The sequence below is a fragment of the Triticum dicoccoides genome, chromosome 5B (assembly GCF_002162155.2).
Source record: "Triticum dicoccoides isolate Atlit2015 ecotype Zavitan chromosome 5B, WEW_v2.0, whole genome shotgun sequence".
Classification (NCBI taxonomy): domain Eukaryota; kingdom Viridiplantae; phylum Streptophyta; class Magnoliopsida; order Poales; family Poaceae; genus Triticum; species Triticum dicoccoides.
In genome coordinates, this window is record NC_041389.1 from 301,233,594 (window position 1) to 301,257,385 (window position 23,792).

A 23,792-nucleotide genomic window follows, 5' to 3' on the forward strand; every position below is an offset into this window, starting at 1 on the left:
GCGCAAGCAATATCTTTTCTCTACCGTGCTACTGTTTTACTACTTTGATGAATACATGTGTGTCTATCGCCTTTGGAAATTGAGCTTTGAGATGTTGTAACCGAAGAGAACGGCAAGAAGGATGGGGAATGCCGCCAGAACAACAGCTGCCAGCGGCAGCAAATCACGCCGAAAACCAAAGTAGTCCTTCATGAATGCTGGGACCGATTTGGTCTCTCCAAATACATCGATCATCCTGTCGTCGTAATCCCCGAACTGCGTGGTGAATAAGACCCTTAGCTCCCACGACATTGGGGAGACGTAGTAGAACCATATCCACCATCTCGGTATTTGCTACCATATGTTTATGAAGTCTTTTTAGGCACCATCATTTTTATCTCTAATTGTAATGGTATGTATACTAGAGTTTAGATAGGTTCACTTACAGGCGCAGGCACGATGAAGCCAGACATGAGGTTTTGTAGGGTGTAGAACATAGATGAAAGTACGGATGCAAATTGGATGTTGGGGGTGAACGACACCACCACCATTCCCATGTAGACGAAGCAGAGCAGTGTGCAAAACATGGTGTACATAAACCAAAAGAACTTCGCTGCTGTCCACGCGTACCCTATCATCGGATATGCTATCAACATGAACAGCACCACCTGCATCAGCACATAAGGTATCTCCATGGCAACCTATCTCCAGAAAAAAGAAAAGTCAATGTCTGCATGTAGTAGTGATATAACCCATCTGAAAAAACTTAATGTGATTAACAGGACCTGCGCAAAAGAGTAGGCCCAAGGAGAGTACATCCCTGCAAATCTCTCCCTGTAAACGACAGAGCGCTCCACGGAGATAAATGGCATCACCGATTGACAGTTGTTGGTGCCAGCGAACAGAGTGATTCCATACATGCACCCCAATATGGTGAAGAGACTTTGCTGGTCGTTTCTACCCTCAAACAAAACAAGCAACTTCAGTCATATGCTTCTCCCATATTTGCATGAGTTAATTAAGATACATATTCAAGAGATGGTTTACATACATGTGGTTGATGTTGCCTTGTTGCCAGAACAGTGCACCAAAGAAAATGCAGGATAATGTTATGAACACAAATCGCACCAGGTTGTAGGAAGGGGTTCTCCAATACGACAAACACTGCTTCCAGAGGCAAGCTTTGAATTGCTCCTGAAACTTCTGTGGAAACCGTGTCGCAAAATGGAGGTCGGTCGTACCTGGAACTGGTACGCTTAACCGCTTTACCACCATGTCCTTGTCCCTTTGATCACCAAATTTACATACTGGTTAGCACAAATATTATATTATGCATGGCATGGTTATCCGTGCTTATATTCTGTTCTGATCAAACTTTGAGACCCACATGCGTATTTTTGTTTTTCTCAAGTACTTCCTCCGTTCCTAAATATAGGTCTTTTTAGAGATTTCAATGCGGACTACGTACGGAGCAAAATGATTGAATCTACACTCTAAAATATGTTTATATACATCCGTATGTAGTCTATATTAAGATCTCTTGAAAGACTTATATTTAGGAACAGAGGGAGTACTATGGAAGGCTGGAAGCACTACGTTCTGTTTGACATGAAACTTTTCTTTGCATAATCGATCGGGTTAGCACTATTGCTGACCGAGCTGGTTCTTTGAAACTTACTTGCACATTGATGATTCCCTGTACAATTGTGCAAAATCTGCTCCCAGTTGAACTTCCATAGATGTGGAAGTAACTTCTAGCATCCATGTTGATGGGTTGTAGTTGTCCTTGATCCTGGGAACCCCAGGTATTGCCTAGAAGAATAAAGAACAAATATCATCAGTTAGTATATCACAGCAACTGGGGGGAAAATTCAGGTGGTGGCCTTGGTGGTGAATTGAGTATAGCCTCCTCTAATCAAAATATAGTAGTGCAACTATGATTAATATTGCTCACCCCTTCAAGTGCTACGTAGAATGCAAATCATGAGGACTAGATAATGGATTCAGAAGTATAAGTAACTTCTTGATTTTTCAGTTAAAAAAGTATATCTCCTTAAAATAAAGAAAAGGATGAAAACAAAATATTGTTAGGTTTGTTTACTGTAAACAACAGGTTTAAACTGACTTATATCATATACAAATGGGTGATGTAAATCATATGCACATTTACTTAGTCTTTTTGTGCAAGGACGAGTTGAAATCACTAATTACCTGGAAATATTGGATGACCTCACATGAATGATGTCCAACTAGCCCAGCATAGATCAACTCTCCACCCCTTTTCATCAGCATCAACTACATATATATTACGAGCTAATTAGTAAAATGGCACTCCACTTTATATGAATTATTCTGGTTAAGAAATTTATGATAACAATGTACACAAAATCACAGGAACTAAGGTTTAGGCTTTGGTTGAATTGGTAGAGTTGCTTTTGATACAGAACTTCAAAACTTATAAATGAGAACGTATGCAGCTGTGATAACATATACATCTACTTAAGCGGTACCGTTAAACCCAACCAAGATAAGTGTTAATAATGCAACCGAGTTCTGTGTCAGAAGCCCAGCCAGGAGACATAAGTTCTTCTCTTTTCTCCAATTAATCTGGGAATTTCTACCCCATAAATGAACGTGTCAGCTCTTTTGAACAGCATGCTTGTTAATAATACAACAGAGTTCAGTGTGATTATTTTCAAAAGTCAGAAAATTATTGTTAGCTTCTCGAAAACTTAGAAGAGGTAGACTCTGTCCTGGGACTTAATTTGGGGTCCTTTAAGCAGCCTGTTAGTGCGGCTTGATTTCTGTTCCGGACTTCCGGTAGATAAAGTGTCAAGGGTTCTTTCTGAGGTAGCATGCAATTCGTTCCATGTCTGATGGTTGATGTCAGATCTTGGCTTTATAATTTCATTTCAAGCTGAGGTAGCAACACTTGGTAATCATGTTACTTCTTCAATATAATCAACTTATAATACCTATATATGATAAGTCTATATTAGATTATTTTTACGCCTTGAAAATTATTATTTAATACATTCATGTCTTGGCGCCTAGAAAGAGAATCTTGAACAAGGTCAGAAGTATATATATATATATATAATATGTAAAGTAATTACCTCATCAAATGCCTCAAACATATGGATACTTGGTTGGTGAATGGTGCACACGACTGTCCGACCTGTATCTGCAACATTCTTGACTGCACGCATGACAATAGCAGCTGCCCTTGCATCCAAGCCTGATGTTGGCTCATCCATGAATATGATTGAAGGGTTAGACACAAGCTCAACTGCAATAGTGAGCCGTTTCCGTTGCTCTGTCGATAGTCCATTTACCCCTGGTATTCCAACCAAAGAATCTCTAATTTCATCTAACTCAATTGTTTCAAGAACTTCATTTACAAATTCCTGCAAGGGAAAGGAACACAGGTGAGCTCACAGTTTCATTTCAACTGTTCCTAGCACGCAGGAGGCTTGGATACAAGTATGCCACCCAGTACCCTACACTTAAAATATAGTTTCATATATGTTTGCGTATTTGTAGCTCTTGTTTCGTTACAGAAACAAATATAGCTTACATTTCTTGCTTTTGAATCAATTTCTGGTGGAAGGCGCAACCAGGCTGAATATGCAACTGATTCACCCACTGTGATTTGTGGGGAATGAACATCAGTCTGTTCACAGTAGCCTGATATCCTAGCAAAAGTTTGCTGGATCTTAGGATAGCCTCCTATTCTTATATCCCCTTCAATAACACCACCCGTTTTCCTTCCAGCAAGAACATAAAGGAGTGTTGTTTTTCCCGCTCCACTAACCCCCATAAGGGCTGAGAGAACCCCTGGCTGAAATGCTCCTGTGATATTGTGCAGTAGTTGTAGTTTTCTTTCCATATAACCATGCTCCCTCATTTCCTGCAACGAGGAAATACTTAGATATTAATTATCAGCCCACGCTATGGCTTTAAGCTCTCAGGTCATGTGTTCATAGATGTTCAAGCTACATGAGCATTACCGTGGGGGTGTCTACATAGTAGTTGACATCTTGAAATGATATTGTAAGGGGTGTGACAGGCAATACCATCCTCCCTGCACATTATAAGTTAAATCTTGATTGTATTCCATCGACAGTATTAGTTGTGTTTAGTTGCATCATGTAGAATTCAACTAACCAGTCCTATTAGGTGTCAAAGCGGTTTCTGCTTGTAAATTAGGCATCCCATTTTTCGTATCCTTAGCTTGGTTTCTTTCACCAAATGTGGCAAGCTTACTGCAAGAGATAATAGCACGAGAAGATCCTGGAACTGAGAGGTTCAAAGGACATTGGAGCAGATGGCATTTCTAACAAGAGCAAACAGGATGTTTTTTCTGAATGGAAGTACTTTTTGTCCAGCATATGCTTGATTGAGTTCACAATTCATGTGATACTGTTAGAAAGAAAGTCAAGTGTTTTAAGTTACTTAGCCAATTAGCTTAATGCAATTTCAGCCATGTCGCACTTACTACTTTTAATGGTCAAGCCGATGGCAAAGCCTACATTGAACAACAAAGTAAACCCAATCAATGCTGCAACTGAGATCCAGTAGAAGTAGCTGGAGAAGTCTAGTGCTTGATCCATTAGTACCCTCTTTCCAAGTGTTACACCAGATAACGTGATCTACAAACACAGAAATTTCAGTATCCTTTAGGAATACATGTGTCAGAGTAATGGGCCACGGGTAGGCTAACCCGAGCCCCAGAACCTTTCAAAACACCGGGGCAGACTGCGCCCCTCAAGACCCCCACGATAAAGAGCCGCCTCCTGGGAGTCGGCGGCAACTGCCCCTCACGGCCGAGTTCTAGGGACGACTTCGAGATAAGCCGACTCTTAGCTGGCGACTTCGAGATAAGCCGACTGTGGGAGTCGGCCCGCGGCTCCAACCACCCCCTGCCTTCGCCACGATGGACGGGGCGGGGTACGGTCACTGCGTGGCCGTCCCTGCCCCGCTTACGAAGGGCTGGCATGGCTACAGTGCGTCGTATCGCTGGAGATCTCCATTGTGGCGCGGCACTGTTGCCATGCCCATCCTGACCTCAGCCCCCGTGGGCGGCGCACTATGCCCACGACGGCTTACCTGTACGGCCCAGAGACGGCGGGACCCGCCCGTCAGCGGAGGGACAGAAGATGGCAAGAGCGCCACAAAGACGGACCCGCGGGAATCGGCCCCCTGGAGTCGGCCGGCCCCTCCCACGGGCCCCGCACGCCATTAACCAGACAAGACGGGGAATGGCGACAGTGATCGTCCGCGAGGCGGCGGCACTGTTGCCACGACCCCATGACCAAGCCAGCGTCATTGGAGGCACGGCTACAGTACCAGGCTTGTCGGCGGGGCCCACCAGTCGGCGGAGAAGACGGCGGCCTGAGAGACAGACGGCTGGGACGCGCGCCCAGCCGGATTACCATTGTATCCCTGGGGGGCAGGCCTATATAAGCCCCCCGGGGCACCCATGCAAAGGGGATAGCTTCTTTAGCACTAGACCAGACCATATAGGAAGGAGGGAGCTAGCCTAGCCTTCTCCTACCTCCAGGAAACAGCTCTAGGAGCAACCTTGTATTCACTTTGCCATAGTGATCATGCGGAGACCCCGCAGAGCAGCAGTAGGGGTGTTATCTCCTCGGAGAGCCCTGAAGCTGGGTAAGATCCGCCGGCGTGCATGTCTTCGCCTTATCCCGTTTCCAGGCACCGGCGACGCTTTACTCGCTCCCACCATGATAAGACATCCTTTGGCATATGTCGCACCCAACCCCCGACATTTGGCGCCCACCGTGGGGCGAGCTGCACCGTCGTCCGGAGACCTGATCTGGACGGGAACCCTTTTCCTCCCTGGCGAGCGCAGCCAGCCTGGCACGCCAGACGGGCTCTGCGCCGACGCGCTGCACGGCGCTGAGATCGCCTGCGCGGCCAGCTGCCTCGCCGAACTTGTTGGCGAGGTGCGCCTCTCCGACGAGTCTGCATCCGATGCAGGCACGGGCGGCCCCGAGAGCCTCCTCGCGGGTCTCCTCGACCAACTCCACGTCGCCGGCGAGCCTGCCGTGGACCTGGAGTCCATAGGCTCCACCGACCCAATGCTGGTCGACTCCGACACCGCGTCGCTCGACGCATTCCCCACCAACGTGGTAGTCTACGACGAGCCACTCCCTCGCGCGGTGAGTGGCGGAAGCACCGTCACGGAGGTTCTCGTCCTCGATCACGGCGAGCGTTCCGGTGAAGGAGCTCATGATCCACTTGACGGGGCTCTGCGAGACCTGACCGCGCCCATTCCGGGAGGCGCGGATGCCGAGACGCTGGAGGCGCGCCGCCTCCAGCTCGTCGAAGGCGCGAAGAAGCTGGCAAGCATGAGACGCTTGTCAGAAGCCTACCAACGTGAGATGGATCGCGCTGTGGGCGGCACGCCGGCCCCAACTGAGGCTAGCCGCCTAGGCGCGGTCCGGCAGCGCGGCGTGGCCATCGTCAACCTGTTCGGGGCTAATCGCCCTGTATACGCCACGCCTGCGGAGAACATCCGCGCTGCCCAGGCAACGGCGGACGAGCTAGATAACTTTGAGGGCGAAGAGCGCCGCTTGATGACGGAGCGAGTCCAGCAGCTCCTCGACGCGGCTGCCGCGCAGAACGAAGTCGGCTGCCACACAAAGGCGCCGCGACGACAAAACGACGACCTGCCTCCCCGCCGAGACCAAGGCGCGACATCTCGGACACCAACTGGCGGTGTCCGCAGAAGGAAAGATAAGGATCCGGCTGTCAGCCACAGTCGGACTCACATCACCATCGAGGGCGACCAAGACGGTCGCCTCAAAGCAGTAGAACGGCGGGACGACTATCTGCCTCCTCCTCCTCGCAAAGAAAGGCGAGTCTCCCCGCCGCCCGTCGAGCATCCGACTCTCGGCGACCGCCTTGGCCGCCGAGAGGGAGTCGGAGAAAATGACGCCCGCCATCGAATCGACCAACTGCACCGATCCCTGGCGCTGGAAGAAGAAGACGAGTTGGGTCCGCCTTGTTTCGGACCTCGCATCCGAGACGAGCCCTTTCCCAAAGGGTTCACGCTCCCCCGAGATACGTCCAAGTACATCGGCTCCGTGAAGCCGAAAGACTGGCTGGTTGACTACTCCACGGCCGTCAACATAGCAAATGGCAACAAGCGTGTTGCCGTGAAGTATGTTCCACTCATGCTCCAGGGCACGGCCCGGACATGGTTGAACAGCTTGAAGCCCCGCAGCATCAACAGCTGGGTCGACTTCACCAAAGCCTTCGTACGCAACTTCACGAGCACGTACAAGCGGCCTCCCAAGCCTCGTGAACTCTCCTTGTGCGTGCAAGGCCCCAACGAGTCGACTCGCGATTACCTCACGCGCTGGGCCGAGCTTCGGAACTCCTGCGAGGGCGTGCACGAGGTGCAGGCTATCGAGTATTTCACTGCCGGGTGTAGAGAAGGCACCCTCCTCGAGCTCCACTGCGACGAGCCAGAGACCCTCAACGAGCTGCTGATCATAGCTGACAAATACGCCACAGCCGACTCCTCCATGAAGGCGGAGATTCAAGTTAGCGCGACTGGCAAAGTCGCCCCTCGGGCTCCTAGAACTCCGGCTGCGGACGCCAGTCGGCGACAACAGTAGAACGATCACAAGCGCAAAGCCCCACAGCCGGCTTCCAGCAGACAGCAAGTTGCGACAATCGAAGACCAACAGCCGGAGGAGCAGCCTCCGGCCAAGAGACAGAAAGGCGGCAAGTCCAACTGGTTGCCGGCCTTCTCTTACGAGCAGACTCTAGATGGCCCCTGCAAGTTCCATAGCGGCGCAAAACCATCGAATCACACCACCCGGAAATGCCACTGGCTCACCAGAATCGCCAAGGGAGACGGCCTCCTGCCTCCCCCGCCTGCTGGGCCGCCGCCTCCACCGCCGCCCCAGCAGCCGGCTGTCAGGCCAGTCGGCGCAGTACAAGACGAGTACCCAGAAGAGCACGGAGCCTATGTGGTGTTCACCAGTGTGGCTGACGATCGACGCAGCAGACGGCTGCAGCAGCAAGAGGTGAATGCAGTAGCATCAAGTACTCCAGAGTTCATGCACTGGTCCGAGAAGCCTATCAGTTGGAGCAGAGCTGATCACCCAGAGGTGATGCCGAGTCCAGGCTCCTACGCCCTGGTCTTAGGTGCCACCTTTGCCACGGATAGGCGGGCCGCTCGTTTCTCGCGAGTGCTGATAGACGGAGGCAGCAGTATCAACATCCTGTACAAGGATACCATGGAGAAGTTAGGAATCAAGCAAAGACAACTTCAGAGCAGCCGGACTGTGTTTCACGGCATTGTTCCTGGCCTTTCCTGCTCACCAATCGGCAAGATCCTGATAGACGTCCTCTTTGGAGACAAAGATCACTTCCGCCGAGAGCCAGTTTGGTTTGAAGTGGTGGACCTCGAAATCCCTTACCATGCGTTGCTCGGCCGACCTGCTTTGACCAAGTTCATGGCGGTCCCCCACTATGCCTACCTCAAGATGAAGATGCCGAGTTCCAAGGGGATTCTAACCATAGCCGGCGACTACAGAAAGTCGTCCGCTTGCGCGGCCGAAAGCAGTCGGCTGGCCGAGTCCTTGGTGATCGCGGCTGAGAAGCGGCTTCTCGATCGGGTTGTGGCGATGGCCGGCAAGCAGCCCGAGATGTCGTCCGACCCCAAGGAGTCGGAAGCTGAAGGTTCGTTCAAGCCGGCCAAGGAAACAAAGAAGATACCCTTGGACCCGGAGCACCCAGAGAGGTACGCTGTCATAGGTGCAAACCTTGACAGCAAATAGGAAGGCGAGCTCGTCGATTTCCTCCGTGAGAATCGAGACATCTTCGCATGGTCCCCTAAAGACATGCCAGGTGTACCGACGGAATTCGCCGAGCACAAGTTACATGTCCGGTCTGATGTGAAGCCCGTCAGGCAGCCCTTGCCCCGCCTGTCAGAAGAGAAGAGAAGAGTTGTTGGAGAAGAGATAGCCCGGCTCCTGGCAGCCGGCTTCATTATGGAAGTATTTTTCCCAGAGTGGCTAGCAAACCCGGTCCTGGTGCTGAAGAAGAACAAGCAGTGGCGGATGTGTATCGACTACACAAGCCTCAACAAAGCTTGCCCCAAGGACCCGTTCGCTCTGCCGAGAATTGATCAGGTGATAGACTCCACAGCCGGATGCGAGCTGTTGAGTTTCCTAGATGCATATTCAGGATATCACCAGATCAAGCTGAACCCGGCCGACAGACTAAAGACCGCCTTCATCATGCCATTTGGAGCCTTCTGTTACCTGACCATGACGTTCGGCTTGAGGAATGTCGACGCCACCTTTCAGCGTTGCATGCAGAAGTGCCTCCTCAAGCAACTCGGCAGAAACGCCCATGTCTACGTGGACGATGTGGTGGTGAAGACGGAAAAGCGCGGAACATTGCTGGAAGACCTCAAGGAAACCTTTGAGAACCTGCGCCGGTTCCAGATCAAGCTCAACCCTGAGAAGTGCGTCTTCGGAGTACCAGCCGGCCAACTCCTTGGCTTCCTGGTCTCTGAACGCGGCATAGAGTGCAACCCTGTCAAGATCAAGGCCATCGAGAGGATGGAGGTACCCAGCCGACTGCTAGATGTGCAAAAGTTCACTGGCTTCTTGGCGTCCATCAGCCGATTCATCAGTCGGCTGGGCGAGAAGGCTCTCCCTTTATACCAGCTCATGAAGAAGACAACCTTTTTCGAATGGAACCCCAAGGCGGACAAAGCTTTTCTCCAATTGAAGAAAATGTTGACTACTCCCCTGGGCTGGCGGCACCGACTCCCAAAGAGCCCATGCTCTTGTACATTGCCGCCACCAGCCGGGTAGTCAGCACAGTTATTGTAGTTGAGCGCAAGGAGGAAGGCAAGGCGCTACCTGCCCAGAGACCGGTATATTACCTGAGCGAAGTACTGTCGACCTCCAAGCAGAACTACCCCCACTACCAGAAGATGTGCTACGGCGTGCACTTTGCCGCCAAGAAGCTGAAGCCTTACTTTCAGGAGCATCCAATCACTGTGGTTTGCACAGCCCCACTAGCCGAGAATATCGGAAGCCGAGATGCTTCTGGCCGAGTGGCCAAATGGGCCATTGAGCTGGCTCCCTACACCATCTACTACCAGCCCCGCACCGCCATCAAGTCGCAAGCACTGGCCGACTTTCTCGTCGACTGGGCCGAGACCCAGTACCTGCCGCCAGTGCCTGACTCCACCCATTGGCGGATGCATTTCGACGGCTCCAAAATGCGCACCGGCTTGGGAGCCGGCGTTGTCCTCACTTCCCCCAAAGGCGACAAGCTCAGATATGCGCTGCAGATCCATTTCGCCGCCTCCAACAACGTCGCTGAATATGAGGCGCTCATTCACGAGCTCCGGCTTGCCAAAGAGCTCGGCATTCGCCGGATCCTGTGTTATGGCGACTCCGACTTGGTGGTCCAGCAATCGTCTGGTGACTGGGACGCCAAGGATGCAAACATGGCGAGCTACTGTTTCCTTGTACAGCAACTCAGCGGATATTTTGAGGGGTGCGAGTTCCTTCACGTGCCAAGAAATGACAACAACCAAGTAGACGCCCTGGCACAAATCGGCTCCACCCGCCAAGCAATACCATCTGGCGTCGCCCTTCGGCGCCTCCTCAAGCCGTCTGTCAAACCTTCACCAGAATCAGACTCCATCTTTATGCCGGCTCCACCCGAAGAAGTCGGATCCGACTCAAGAGCCCCAGCAGACGGCACGAGAATTCTTACAAACGTCTCCAAGAACGCCGCAGTCGAAGCCGGCCCGGGGACTTCGGAACCCGGCCCCGGGACTGCAGTGACCAAACCGAAGACTCCAGAACTCGGCCCGGGGACTTCATCAATCCAGCAAGCGGCCGCGGACTCCAGCCCACCGCCTCCCAGCCCAGTCGCCCTCGTCCAAGTCGCAGTACTGGCAGTTGAAGAAATAGCAGCACCCTCATGGGCCCAGCCCATCCTCAAGTTCCTAGTGAGCAAAGAGCTGCCAATTGATGAAATCTTGGCTCGGCAAGTACAACGCCGAGCGGCAGCCTACACCATAGTCAACAGAGAGTTGGTCAGGCGCGGCGTCACTGGTGTCTACCAGCGTTGCGTCGAGCCAGAGCAAGGCCAAGCAATTCTCAGAGACATCCATGAAGGTGAGTGCGGCCACCATGCGGCTTCAAGAGCACTCGTCGCCAAAGCCTTCCGGCACGGTTTCTTCTGGCCAACTGCCCTAGAAGAGGCCAAAGAATTAGTCCAAAAGTGCAAAGGGTGCCAGATGTTCTGCTCCAAGCCACATCAGCCGGCTTCCGCACTCAAGACTATCCCCATCGCCTGGCCCTTTGCGGTTTGGGGCCTGGACATGGTGGGACCATTCAAAACAGCACGAGGCGGCTTAACTCACTTACTTGTCGCGGTGGACAAGTTCACCAAGTGGATAGAAGTAAAGCCCATCAAGAAGTTGAATGGTCCGACTACAGTGACTTTCATTGCCGACATCACGACCCGGTACGGCATACCGCACAGCATCATCACCGACAATGGCACAAATTTTGCCAAAGGTGCCTTGGCCCGTTTCTGCGCGACTCAGGGCATCCGACTAGACTTAGCGTCCGTTGCCCATCCGCAGTCAAACAGCCAGGTAGAGCGAGCAAACGACCTCATCCTGTCTGGCATCAAGCCTCGACTGGTCGAACCACTGGAGCGTTCGACCGGCTGTTGGCTTGACGAGTTGCCAGCCGTCCTCTGGAGTCTGCGCACGACTCCAAACAAGTCAACCGGCTTCACACCTTTCTTCCTCGTCTACGGTGCTGAAGCCGTCATCCCGACGGACATAGAGTTCGACTCTCCGCGAGTCACCATGTACACCAAGGAAGAAGCAAAAGAAGCACATCAAGACGGCGTCGATCTACTGGAAGAGGGCCGGCTGTTGGCACTCAGCCGGTCCAGCATCTACCAGCAGAGCCTGCGCCGATACTACAACAGGAAGGTCAGGCCGAGATCTTTCCAAGAGGGCGACCTTGTGCTCCGGCTGATCCAGCAAACAGCCGGCCAGCACAAGCTGTCGGCACCTTGGGAAGGCCCCTTCATTATCAGCAAGGTGGTGGGCAACGACTCCTACTACCTGATCGACGCTCAGAAGCCCCGAGCACGCAAGAGGGACGACTCCGGCAAAGAGACGGAGCGCCCATGGAATGCAAATCTTCTCCGAAGATTTTACAGTTGATGCAGTATGTATCACGCTACCCTTTGTATTAAAGTACCAAGACTTCGGGCCCCCCGAGACGAGCTCGGGGACTGCCCTTTTTGTTATCTGTATGATAAGAATTATGCCTTCGAGTATACTACTCTTTGTTATTCCGTTTGGCACCGGGCTCGACTAGTCGGCCCGGGGACTCGCCGCCTTGCGCTATGAATTGCTTCCTGCAGTCGAACAAGTAGTGTGTGGCGCCTAAGCCGTCTCCTGTCACAAGCCGCAGCTCGCAGAGCGACTGTTTGGTGGACAGGAGTAAGGAAGAATGGACGTCTGCATGAAAAATGGCTAAGGACTCAAAGCATAAACATAGCTTAAGCCGGCTTCCTGCCTCTCTTAGCATAGCCGACTCTTTAGTAGTCGGCCTGTCGCTTTCTATCCAACTTGTTAAGAAGACTCTAAAAAATGGCCAAGTACTTGCCTTCCCAAAATAGCCAAGCATTTGATCCAGAGGCGGTCCGCAGAGCGGCCGTCTGACTGACAAGGCGGCGACTAAGGGAAGGCGGCAAAGGAAAAAGCCAAAAGAGCAATGAGCAAGGAAAGATAGAACTCGGATAAATATTTACATAGCATAGGCCCTTGGCCGAATCTTCCAGCAGAAGTTCAAAATACACCCCGCGGGTGAAATTGTTCGAATTAACAAGTTCTTCAAAGACTACTAGAACAGATAAAATAAAGGCAAGACGGCAGCCTAGGAAGCGGCAGACGGGTTCGGGGGGTCGGAGGAGACGGCGGTGTCAGGCGCCGGGGAGGCCGGCTGGACGGTCTCGGCTTAGTCGTCTCCCGCGGCGGCCGGCTCGGTCGGGCGCGGCTCGTTGCAGGAGGCGCGGTCGAGCTGAGGCTGGTCGCCCACTCCGCCTTCTGGCGCCTCCGTCTCACCTCCGTCCTCCGCCTCGCCTTCCTCCTCGGCGCTGGAACCGATCACCTCCGCCGAGTCCTCGTCGTAATCCGGGTTCATCCCGAACCACTCCGGCGGCACCTCCCTGCCGTCTTCAGCCCGATCACGGACGAAGATGCTGGTGTCGGCATAGTCGGCGATCGCCGCAGCACGAGCGACGAGGGCGTCTTCCACAGTTACCAGCTCCACCTGGGCCTCTGACCGGAACGCGGCCAGTTGGTCCAGGTCCAGCCCTGGATACCACGCCTTGACGAATTCCAAGGCCCGGCGCGCTCCAGCCCGGGCCGAGGAACCCTTCCAAGCCTCAAGACGACCAGCTGCGACCTCCAGCCAGTCGGCAGTCCGACTGGCAGTGCGCAGAACCGGCATGTCTGGCCACAGGGCGGCAATGGCCTGGCGCCGACACGTTGAAGCCGGCGCAGCATCCGATGGGCCGGCCGCAGACGAACCTCGATGCTCAGAAGCTGCTCGTCGAGGGTCCGGGGGGCGTTGGCGGCAATCTCCGCACCATCTGCCCTCTGCGCCTCGCGATCAGCCTTGATGGCTTTAGTGGCCGCCTGCGAGTGGCCAGGAAAGAAGTCTGCCAAGACAAAAAAGAAGCAAGTCAAAATCAGGAGTCAGCCCGACCCACAGTCGGCGGCTCAAAGAAAACAAAGAAACTCACCGTCGACGATGTCCTCGATCTCATGGAAGCCAGAGGTCAGCTGTGCCTCCTTGTCGGTCCAGGAGCGCTCGCTTTCGAACTCGGCCAGGAGAGCAGTCTCTCTCTTCTCTACCTCGTCCTGCGCCTTCTTGAGCAGCTCCCTCTGCTCCGCCAGCTGCGCGGCCAGCAGGTCGCGCTCCGCGGCGAGTTTGTTGCAGTCCTCCCCCTTGGCACGCAAGGCGGTGTTGGCCTCGCCCAGCTGCTGCTGAAGAGTGGCGTTGGCCTCTGAAGAATAAAAAGGAAAAGACGTTAAGTCGTCAACAAAGAAGGTCGCCGGGAAGATCCGACCCGACTGCTCAGCAGTCGGCCTGAATCTCGGTGACTACAACCCTCGGGTGCGCCAGCGCGCCCCCGCGAAGAAGGAGAACTCACTCCGACTCTCCGACAAGTCGGCAGTCCGCCTGCCCAGCTCCTCGACGTTGCGGTTGAAGGCAGTGACGCGGAGGTTGTGATACTCCTGTGATAAGAATTTTAGACAAAGATAAGTATTGGAACTCGCCAGAGGGAGTTCCGAGCCGCCTGCTCAGCAGCCGGCCCGAAACTCGGGGACTACACCCAGTGGGTGCGCTGGCGCGCCCCCACAGAGAAGAACAAGGAAAAAACAAAAATGAAAGCATACCCGGATGGCTACTCGCAACGCCAGATGCGCCTTGGTGCAGGCCTGGATGGCGTCGCCCTCGGCTCGCAGCTTTGCCTTAACATCCAGAAGCGCCTGGTTCAGCGGGCCCGTGCCGCCTCCTCGCACCCACCCAACGGGCGCGGCACTCGTCGCCTCGGCGTCTGGGATGGCCGAGCTGGCGGCGCCGGTCTCTAGGGGGCGTGGTGCCGAAGTCGCCTTCTCAAGGCGGCGGCGCGCTGGCGAGGCGACTTGGAGGAGCAGCCTCGCCACGGACTCGTCCTCAGTCGGCGGCACCGACGGGCCTGCCGGCTGTTTACCCTGCGTGCTCCCGGACGGTGGCGGAGGAGGCGGTGGCGGCACGGCCGTGTCCGACATGGAGGCCTCGCCGCTTTCCCTCTCCATGATGGGGTTCTCGCCGCCGGCCTCCCCAGTCTGCCCCGTGAACTCCGGGGGTGGCGGCGCGGAGTTCAGCGGGATGACGAGCAACGCCGATTGGCGGTGCGCGGCCTCCTCAGCTTGCCGCCTTGCCGCAACGGCGGCTTCGGCCTCATCCAGCTTCCTCTGGGCGGAGGCCGCCGCCTTCTCGGCCTTCGCCTTCTCCAGACGGGCGGCCTCGTCCTCATCGCGCTTCTCCCGCGCATTCCGCTCCGTCGCCTCCCGGAGGTTGGCGGCGGGGTCAATCCGCCAAGTAGTGGCGGACGTCTCTGCCGACCCCATGACGGAGGCGGCGGCGACCCTCTCAAAAGTAAGGGGAGCCCTGAAGCGAGGAAGGCATGTAAATGATTTGGGCAAAATTCACTAGTAAAAGACAAGACAAAGGCGGAGGCACTCACGCGGAAACCAGTGGAGGCTTTTTCACTTCCTTACGGAAGAGGTTGGCCTTCGCGATCGCCTCTTCCCGCTTGGTTGCGGCGGCCGCCCCCTTGAACTTTTTCGACCGGCCGCCAAGCAAGCTCGGCCCGGCCCGGCGCCTCTTCGCGCCGCCTTGACCATCCAAGCTATCGGAGGAACTCGAGCCCGGCTGGCCGACCCTTGGTTGGCGGCGCGGGACGACTTCCCCCTCGGCGTCGTCATCAGGCCAATCGGTAAAGGTGGCCGAGGGCCTGAAGCCTCCTCCTCATCCCCCTCCTCCTTCGGCGTCGGCCTCCATCGCCGCTGCCCCTAAGTCAGGGTCGTCGACGTCGCTCTCCGCCCGGTCGGAGACGAACTGACGGGCCGGACCCGTGGTGCCGGCTGAAGGCTGGATGAGGGGGTTCTGACTCGAGAAAAACCAAAAAATCAGAAGTCGGACTCGGCTGCAAAGAAGACAGAAGAAGAGGAAAGACGACTTAAAGTAGGCGGGGGGTTGGCGCGCGAGTACGGCTCCTTGCCGAACCGCCAATCCGTCGTGAGACTGCAGTTCGCGATGTAGTTCACCGTGTCCGCCACCTCCGCGTGGGGCATGTCCTTGGAGCACATCCGACTCGGGTCCCGGTGGCCGCTCATCTGACAGATTAGATGAGGTCGGCCTTGGAGCGGGAGGACTCGGCGCGCCACGAAGGCGGCCAGCAGGTCGGCCCCAGTCAGACCCTCCGACTGCGTTAGCACTCGGAGTCGCGCAACGGCGGCGGCTCCAGCGGGAGTCAGCGTCTTGACTCGGTGGGACCAGCTGGGGAGCCTCCCAGCCGGAGCGCCGGCTTCGTATGGCGGCAAATTGACCCAGTCGCCGTCTGGGGCGACATTTTCACGTAAAAATATGACCGCTGCCACATCTTCACCGACTTGATCAGCGGAATGGTGGGGAATGGGTTGTCGGCCACCAATCTCCGCATCGCGATGAAAGTGCCGCACTGGGCCAGCACGCCGGCGACGTGCGTGCCGAGCTTGGACTGAAAGAATTCCCCCCACAGCTCGATGGTGGGGAGAACGCCGAGGAAGCCTTCGCACAGGGTGGCGAAGGCAGCCAGCAGCACCACAGTGTTCGGGGTAAGGTGGTGCGGCTGGAGCCCGTGAAACTCCAAGAAGGAGCGGAAGAAGCCGCTCGCCGGCAGCCCCAGGCCGCGCATGAGGTGCGAGCGGAATACGACCCGCTCGCCCTCCTCCGGCGCCGGCAATATTTCCCTCTCCGGCGCGTCACGGGCCTGCACTACGTCCTCGCCCGGGAGGCGACGCGTCTTGCGAAGAAACTCGATGTGGTCGCCGTCCACCTCGGAGCCGTCCCACACGCCGGAGCGCATGGCTGGGGGCGCGGCGGCGGAGGAAGAGCTCATCACTGCGGGCGTAGCGTGGGCCGGCACGGCGGCGGCGAGAGCAAAAAGGAGAAGCAAGGAGAAGCAAGAGGAAACGAGGGAAGTAGGGGAGATGGGCGCGCGTGCTTCGCCGCCCCCTTCCTCCCGCCTACTTATAGGCTCGTGGGCTGAGAAGCCGATGGGGCGGGCGTGGGATTAACTGTGCCCAGCACCCCACGCCCCCCATGATTTACCACACGAAGTAACTGCGCGCAGTTACGACGTGGGAATTCCAACCGTCCGCACGGCCGCAGCGGATCCGTTCGCATGCCGAGGCGCGGTAGTGGCAGGCCCAGCCTGAGGTCCTGTCCCGTCGCGCGCGTGGGTGGGCAGACTGACCTTGCCACGTGGCGCCACGCGACGGATCCGCAACGGGCAGTTGCCCGGAAGCTTATCAGGCACGCTGCCTGGACCCCGCTGCGACATTCAAACTCTCTAAGAGGCAAGACGGCTTTCTGCGAGTCCGACTCCAGCTAGTCGGCCTGGAGGAAGACGGCGAGCAAGGTCCAGATTCCACCAGAAGGAAAAAACTGTTGAGACTCCTCGATATATCACCCTCGGCGCCTCACCAGCTTCGGGGATTACTGTCGGAGTAATGGGCCACGGGTAGGCTAACCCGAGCCCCAGAACCTTTCAAAACATCGGGGCAGACTGCGCCCCTCAAGACCCCACGATAAAGAGCCGCCTCCTGGGAGTCGGCGGCAACTGCCCCTCACGACCGAGTCCGAGGGACGACTTCGAGATAAGCCAACTCTTAGCTGGCGAGTTCGAGATAAGCCGACTGTGGGAGTCGGCCCGCAGCTCCAACCACCCCCTGCCTTCGTCACGATGGACGGGGCGGGGTACGGTCACTGTGTGGCCGTCCCTGCCCCACTTACGAAGGGCTGGCATGGCTACAGTGCACCGTATCGCTGGAGATCTCCATCGTGGCGCGACACTGTTGCCATGCCCGCCCTGACCTCAGCCCCTGTGGGCGGCGCACTGTGCCCACGACGGCTTACCTGTACGGCCCAGAGACGGCGGGACCCGCCCGTCAGCGGGGGACAGAAGACGGCGAGAGCACCACAAAGACGGACCCGCGGGAGTCGGCCCCCTGGAGTCGGCCGGCCCCTCCCACGGGCCCCGCACGCCATTAACCAGACAAGACGGGGAATGGCGACAGTGATCGTCCGCCAGGCGGCGGCATTGTTGCCACGACCCCATGACCAAGCCAGCGTCATTGGAGGCACGGCTACAGTACCAGTCTTGTCGGCGAGGCCCACCAGTCGGCGGGCCCCAGCAGTCGGCGGAGAAGACGGCGGCCTGAGAGACAGACGCTGGGACCCGCGCCCAGCCGGATTACCATTGTATCCCTGGGGGGCAGGCCTATATAAGCCCCCCGGGGCACCCATGCAAAGGGGATAGCTTCTTTAGCACTAGACCAGACCATATAGGAAGGAGGGAGCTAGCCTAGCCTTCTCCTACCTCCAGGAAACAGCTCTAGGAGCAACCTTGTATTCACTTTGCCATAGTGATCATGCGGAGACCCCGCAGAGCAGCAGTAGGGGTGTTATCTCCTCGGAGAGCCCTGAAGCTGGGTAAGATCCGCCGGCGTGCATGTCTTCGCCTCATCCCGTTTCCAGGCACCGGCGACGCTCTACTCGCTCCCACCATGATAAGCCATCCTTTGGCATATGTCGCACCCAACCACCGACAACATGCTTTTCACTTAATTCATACTTCGTATGCCAAAGTGTACCTCTAACCATCTTGGTGCCAAAAACTCATTTCCAGTTAAGCCTATCTCACCGTAAGACAATGGAGATAGCCAAAATCCCCATTTTAGCCAATTAGGCAAAAGTGTTGTAGCAATATGACACTAAAAATGTTAGCAGTGCTTTATAATAGTTGAGCACGACGTACATTTGCAATAAATTATGACTCGTCACTTGTTAGCAACACAAAGTCTATGAAATAAGGGAGTGTCTTACCACGAGGAATTATGAAACCTCCAAATAGAAGCATGACTAGAAATGTCAATGTGCCACAGATTGAAGCAACCACCATCGTTTGACAATATGAGGCAACACACCGGAACTTTGATAATGTTACTGTGTGGATGAGGAAGAGGATGAGGAGCTCAGAGAAAAACCTAAACACAAGAATAATGCATGTTAACACAAAAGGCTACATCTGAAAACCTAGGTTTTGCGGAAACAATGAAAGAGAAGTAAATATGGTGTTAGATAAGCGAATTTGATGTTTGACTTCAGTACACCAGATCAGTGCGAAACCAGTATAAGCAATGTTTTACTTGTACTCTTCACTTGGGTGATTATACTCAACATCTGAATGACTCAGAATGGGTGAATGGTGATACTGAATTACAGAAAATGTTGATGTAGTTGAGTTAGTGCCAACAGCATTGCAATTTTACCTAGATGCTTCTGGGGTATAGCCAATCAGGTAGTAGGATATTGATGTCCAAGCTACTGACTCAACTAAAGAGACTGGAATCTTTAGGATAAAAGATGGTATTGCATAAGCCCATGCAGGATAGAAGTAGTAGTCTCTCTGTTTGTAGAAGACTGGCAGTCTGTTAATTGCCATGGCCAGCTCAGGGAAACCATTCACCATCAGCAGCAGAAGCGCAAAGAAGAGTGAACTCATATAATAGTTAGCATGAATTCTATCATCACCCATATGGGTGCGCAGAAATACTGTCCCAGTAATAGCAGCAATTAGTCCAAGCTGCAGCGAAAATATGAAACATGTTGAGAAAATATGTTAGTTTGTGGTGGTCATGTTGAGCCAGGTGCAAAATGACATAGCTGTAAATTCCATCCATATTATCTATAACTAAAGCTGGTCCTTGTTCAGCGACTGATCCTTTTTGGTTCTCTTGTGCGATTGCACCTGTACAAACTTTCTACTCCTAATCTATAATGCATCAGCAGAGCTCCTGCCAGTTAACGTAAAAAAAATGGAAGCTGTAAAAGATACTTTAAACAAAAAACACTGCAGCTGTGGTGCTGTAGTGTAGGTAATGATATAAACACACAAGCAGTTGAAGTCCTCAAATCACACTGAGTAGGAACTGAATGCAGAATAAAATGCTGACATTCTGGGCAAGTTCCTGCTCTAGACTTCTATATGGTCCGAGAGTTCAATGTTCTCAGTGTGTAGTCATTGGTAACCCTGTGTTAAGCACATAGTCCTAATTCTACAATATTTCGCAACTGAGTACACCTAGGATTGTGCATTTACAGACTAGAACACATTTTACACTCATAAACACCTTAGGACGTGACATTCGAGATAGCACTGTAAAACTAGGCACAAAAAATCTCCACGCATCGATCACTTTTTTTTTCTTCCGAAAAGAGAGCTTCGACATGCCTACCTGAATGGCTTTTGTTATGTAGATGAAGGCATTTCTTTTCATAAGAAGGAGCTCCCGTGCAAAACATGCCTTGACGAGATCCCACTTGGATAACGAGTAGATACTGAAGGACAGTGCATTCTTATGTCCTTTGGATTCGTCATACGGCTTTGAAAGCTCCCCAACAAGATTCTGACCACTCTGAGATGCTTTGAACTTATCACAGAATTGGTCAACTGTAACAAAATTATATCCTTCTTCGGTACGGCTCCAGTATTGTTGTTGATCTTTTTTCGATAGGACCTATGTATACATACATTGTTAATACTGGACTACTTTATGATGGTAAGCAAGAGTGCAAAAAAGCATGGCAAACTCAGGTGACCATAATATGTGCCCTATTACTTCATATTAGTAATGTTACTTTCATCGAATGCACATCAAAACTATAGGTGTAACTCTTACACTTTGCAGAAATGTTGAAACCAGAAACGTGTGTACAAGAGAATTGCTATTTGCATTACTCTAGGCACATAAAATGACCAGTTCTGTTATTATATATTCAACAAATGATATGCATATGGCAACTGAGATTCAGCATGCCAGATTTGCATTCTGCTTGACTGCACTGACAGAAAGACCCGACTAGATTACACAAGAACTAGAGAAGCGGAAATTTGAATTTCTTGTGGGGCATATCTTAATTTTATTTAGATAACAGGGGCTTTTATTACCTCAAGCCTCTGCATCATCAATGCATGCAGCCAAACTTATTACAGAGTTAGCATAACTACTCTTTAAACTAATAAGTCTATCACTGGCATGCCACCCAAATCGGGGCATGCCTTAACGTTTAGGTGAAGTCTAGGTTCCATGTGCATTGGATTTGCTTTCCTTAATCTTGTGAAATAAACACCATGACTTGTCAGACAGCAGGAAGAACCATGATCACAAGAACTCAGAGATGCTATTGATGCTTATTTTGACATATGTAAATTAGTATTTTGCTAAATACCTCTTGAAGGAAGTCAGCATCCCCTTTTCTTCCAGGGCACTTGAAGCCACAAGATTCAAAGAAACTCATAATGCAGCTCTTAGGACCATGGTATACGATTTGTCCTTCAGCCATCAAGATAATATCATCAAAAAGTTGGTAAGTCTCTGGTGCTGGTTGAAGGAGTGAGACCAGTATGGTAGACTCTGATATATGAGCTAGCTGTTGGAGACAAGAAACAATTTGGAAGGTGGTAGAACTGTCCAGCCCAGTTGATATTTCATCCATGAAGAGCGCTTTTGATGGTCCTACTATCACCTCTCCTGCTTGTAAGAAATTTTTACAAGTGACAAAAAATAAGCATCCAGTATCGAATTAATTTATACTCCCTCTGTAAACTAATATAATACCTTAGTGATCTAAAAGGTCTTATATTAGTTTACAGAGGGAGTATTATTTATCCTATATAGACCAAAATTGAGGTTGGGATTACATAAACTGAATATAACACATTACTAGCTACTCCCTCCGTCCGAAAATACTTGTCATCAAAATGGACAAAAAAGGATGTATCTAGAACTAAAATACATCTAGATACATCCCCTTTTATTCATTTTGATGACAACTATTTCCGGACAGAGGGAGTACATTCTAAAAAGTAGAAATAAATCATGCTAAGTTGATTCGTTCAGGCTCATGTGCTTTCATCACAACAGAAATTTATGGTTTACCATACCCCTGTTCTTAGCTTTATTGTGGTGAGAAATTCATATCAGCTCATGCTAATAATAAAGTACAGAAAGCATCGACAAAATCAATTAGCCAGCACAAAAGGTGTGTACCTTCCAATATGCAGTTAAGGAATTTTAGTCAATGAATTGCACAGTTAGTAATTTATTTATCTAGAAGAAATATCATTTACAAGATTATAGTTGAGATAATAAACCATCCTGAAAATGTCATATGTATTGTAAATTCACCTGTGGTTAGTCTTTTCTTCTCACCGCCTGAAATACCTCTTCTCATGGCATCTCCTACTAGTACATCAGCGCATATGTCAAGTCCCATTATCTGTGAGCCAAGAATAGATTATGCACACGAAAAACATTGTGCGCTGGAACCAATGAATTCTTCTTTGAACATTGTTTACCTTCATAATGTAGTCTGTTTGCATGCTTCTTTCTAAACCATCCACAGATATTGCCTATAAAAAAGTGCACAACAATTGTAAATGTTGCAGCTAAACTGAACTTGTCTGTACAAACATGATACGATTGCTTTTCTTTTTAAGAATCAATAGAAAAGAATCCCACTGAAAAATTATGATGGCACTTGGCAGAAAGATGTTGTTTTAAGGTCTGATTCAATATTATTAGAGAAAGGTGTTCCAATGGGCACACTCAGAAATGTTACAACATTATAGCAAAATAGGTCAGTGTTTACCTTCATGTATGTATCTATGTTGGGGTCAGGGATGATCCCAGCCTCCTTCTCCCTTCTAATGACTTCCTTCATGATTTCTATTTTGTACAAGAAATTGAGAGCACTTGGTTTAGTAGATAGAATGGGAAATTAATATTTCCTAAAATCAAGGTATTATGACTTTGGCACATTTGCTTCGATTAGTTAGTTGCCTGCTGTCCCTAAAAACCTTTAGTTAACCAGGTCCCAGAAAAAAAATACCTGCTCTGCTGCCAACGCCCTGGAATCTTGCAGAGAAGTCGAGCGTCTTCCTGACAGTCTTCTCAGGGACATGAAGATCGTACTGACCAATGTACGCTGATGTCTTCTCTGGAACAAAATCTTGCAGCTTGACACCATTGTAGTCAATTTCACCTGTTACCTATGCAACCACACATCCATAGTATGTGAGTTAAAGTACTGAAATGCACGGCATACAATATTTTCTCTGTTTTCTGTGTGCAACTTCAGACCTACATAGAGCTCATAAGTGGAAGCTAAACTGCGGAGTATATGGCTATTATATGAATTGGAAGGTACATGTGTCGATGGAAAAAAGAGTGGGGATACCTTGAGATTTTTGTTGAGCTTTCCAGCAAGTGCTAGCAAAAGGGTGGTTTTGCCACAGCCTGGGGGTCCAAGGAGAAGGGTCATCCTGCATGTACACACAGATTGGTGTTGCATTTGCATACTGATGATGAGGAAGGAAGGAAAGGGGGAATGTTGATCAGCAAGTAAATGAAAATATAGCAGGAGGAAGCTCACCTGGAAGGTTTGAGGATGCCAGTGACATCTTTGAGGATGTGGATCCTTTCTTGGTTACGGTTGAAGCCGAGCATGGTGGTGAGTAGCTGCAGATGGCAACGGTGGCATTTGAGCGAGCAGGTCGCGAGGCGAGTGGTAGGTTTTCGGTACCGAGCGAGAAATTCAATTCGCGTTTCTCGCTAACCCCGGTATATGGGTCTCTTGAGCAAAAAAAAACAAATTTCTTGAAAATTTTGAATTTAAATGCTCAAAGTGTGGCTAAGTATTGTACCGTCTCTTGTCCAACATCATACCTTAGTGCTGTAGTGGTTACGCAACCGCTCAAAGGTTCGTTTTCCCAGTACTGCATCTTTTTTACTGTTTTGAGTGAATTCCATTTTTACCCCCTAATTTCACGCGTGACAGATATTACCTGATTTAGTGAAAATTTTCAATTTACCCAAATATGTGCCACATTTTACC

At 51.8% G+C, this 23,792-nt stretch overlaps 1 protein-coding gene and 1 pseudogene across 1 annotated transcript in view; both read right to left on the bottom strand.

Moving 5' to 3' along the window:
- Positions 1–23,792, bottom strand: part of LOC119308565 (ABC transporter G family member 41-like) — a 27,636-nt gene continuing 3,844 nt past the window's right edge. Inside the window, exons 2-21 of the mRNA XM_037584696.1 lie at positions 23,331–23,416; positions 23,136–23,220; positions 22,788–22,947; positions 22,548–22,624; positions 22,255–22,308; positions 22,085–22,175; positions 21,126–21,427; positions 20,132–20,413; positions 19,166–19,479; positions 18,720–18,880; positions 4,147–4,278; positions 3,990–4,063; positions 3,557–3,889; positions 3,096–3,386; positions 2,191–2,274; positions 1,658–1,791; positions 1,031–1,264; positions 765–936; positions 426–680; positions 1–333 (exon numbers count right to left, since the gene is read on the bottom strand). Coding sequence (XP_037440593.1) covers positions 64–333; positions 426–680; positions 765–936; positions 1,031–1,264; positions 1,658–1,791; positions 2,191–2,274; positions 3,096–3,386; positions 3,557–3,889; positions 3,990–4,063; positions 4,147–4,278; positions 18,720–18,880; positions 19,166–19,479; positions 20,132–20,413; positions 21,126–21,427; positions 22,085–22,175; positions 22,255–22,308; positions 22,548–22,624; positions 22,788–22,947; positions 23,136–23,220; positions 23,331–23,416 — 3,591 coding nt within the window. The 3' untranslated portion in view covers positions 1–63. The remainder of the gene's footprint in view (positions 334–425; positions 681–764; positions 937–1,030; positions 1,265–1,657; positions 1,792–2,190; positions 2,275–3,095; positions 3,387–3,556; positions 3,890–3,989; positions 4,064–4,146; positions 4,279–18,719; positions 18,881–19,165; positions 19,480–20,131; positions 20,414–21,125; positions 21,428–22,084; positions 22,176–22,254; positions 22,309–22,547; positions 22,625–22,787; positions 22,948–23,135; positions 23,221–23,330; positions 23,417–23,792) is intronic.
- LOC119308566 overlaps positions 23,394–23,792 on the bottom strand; it is a 2,489-nt pseudogene continuing 2,090 nt past the window's right edge.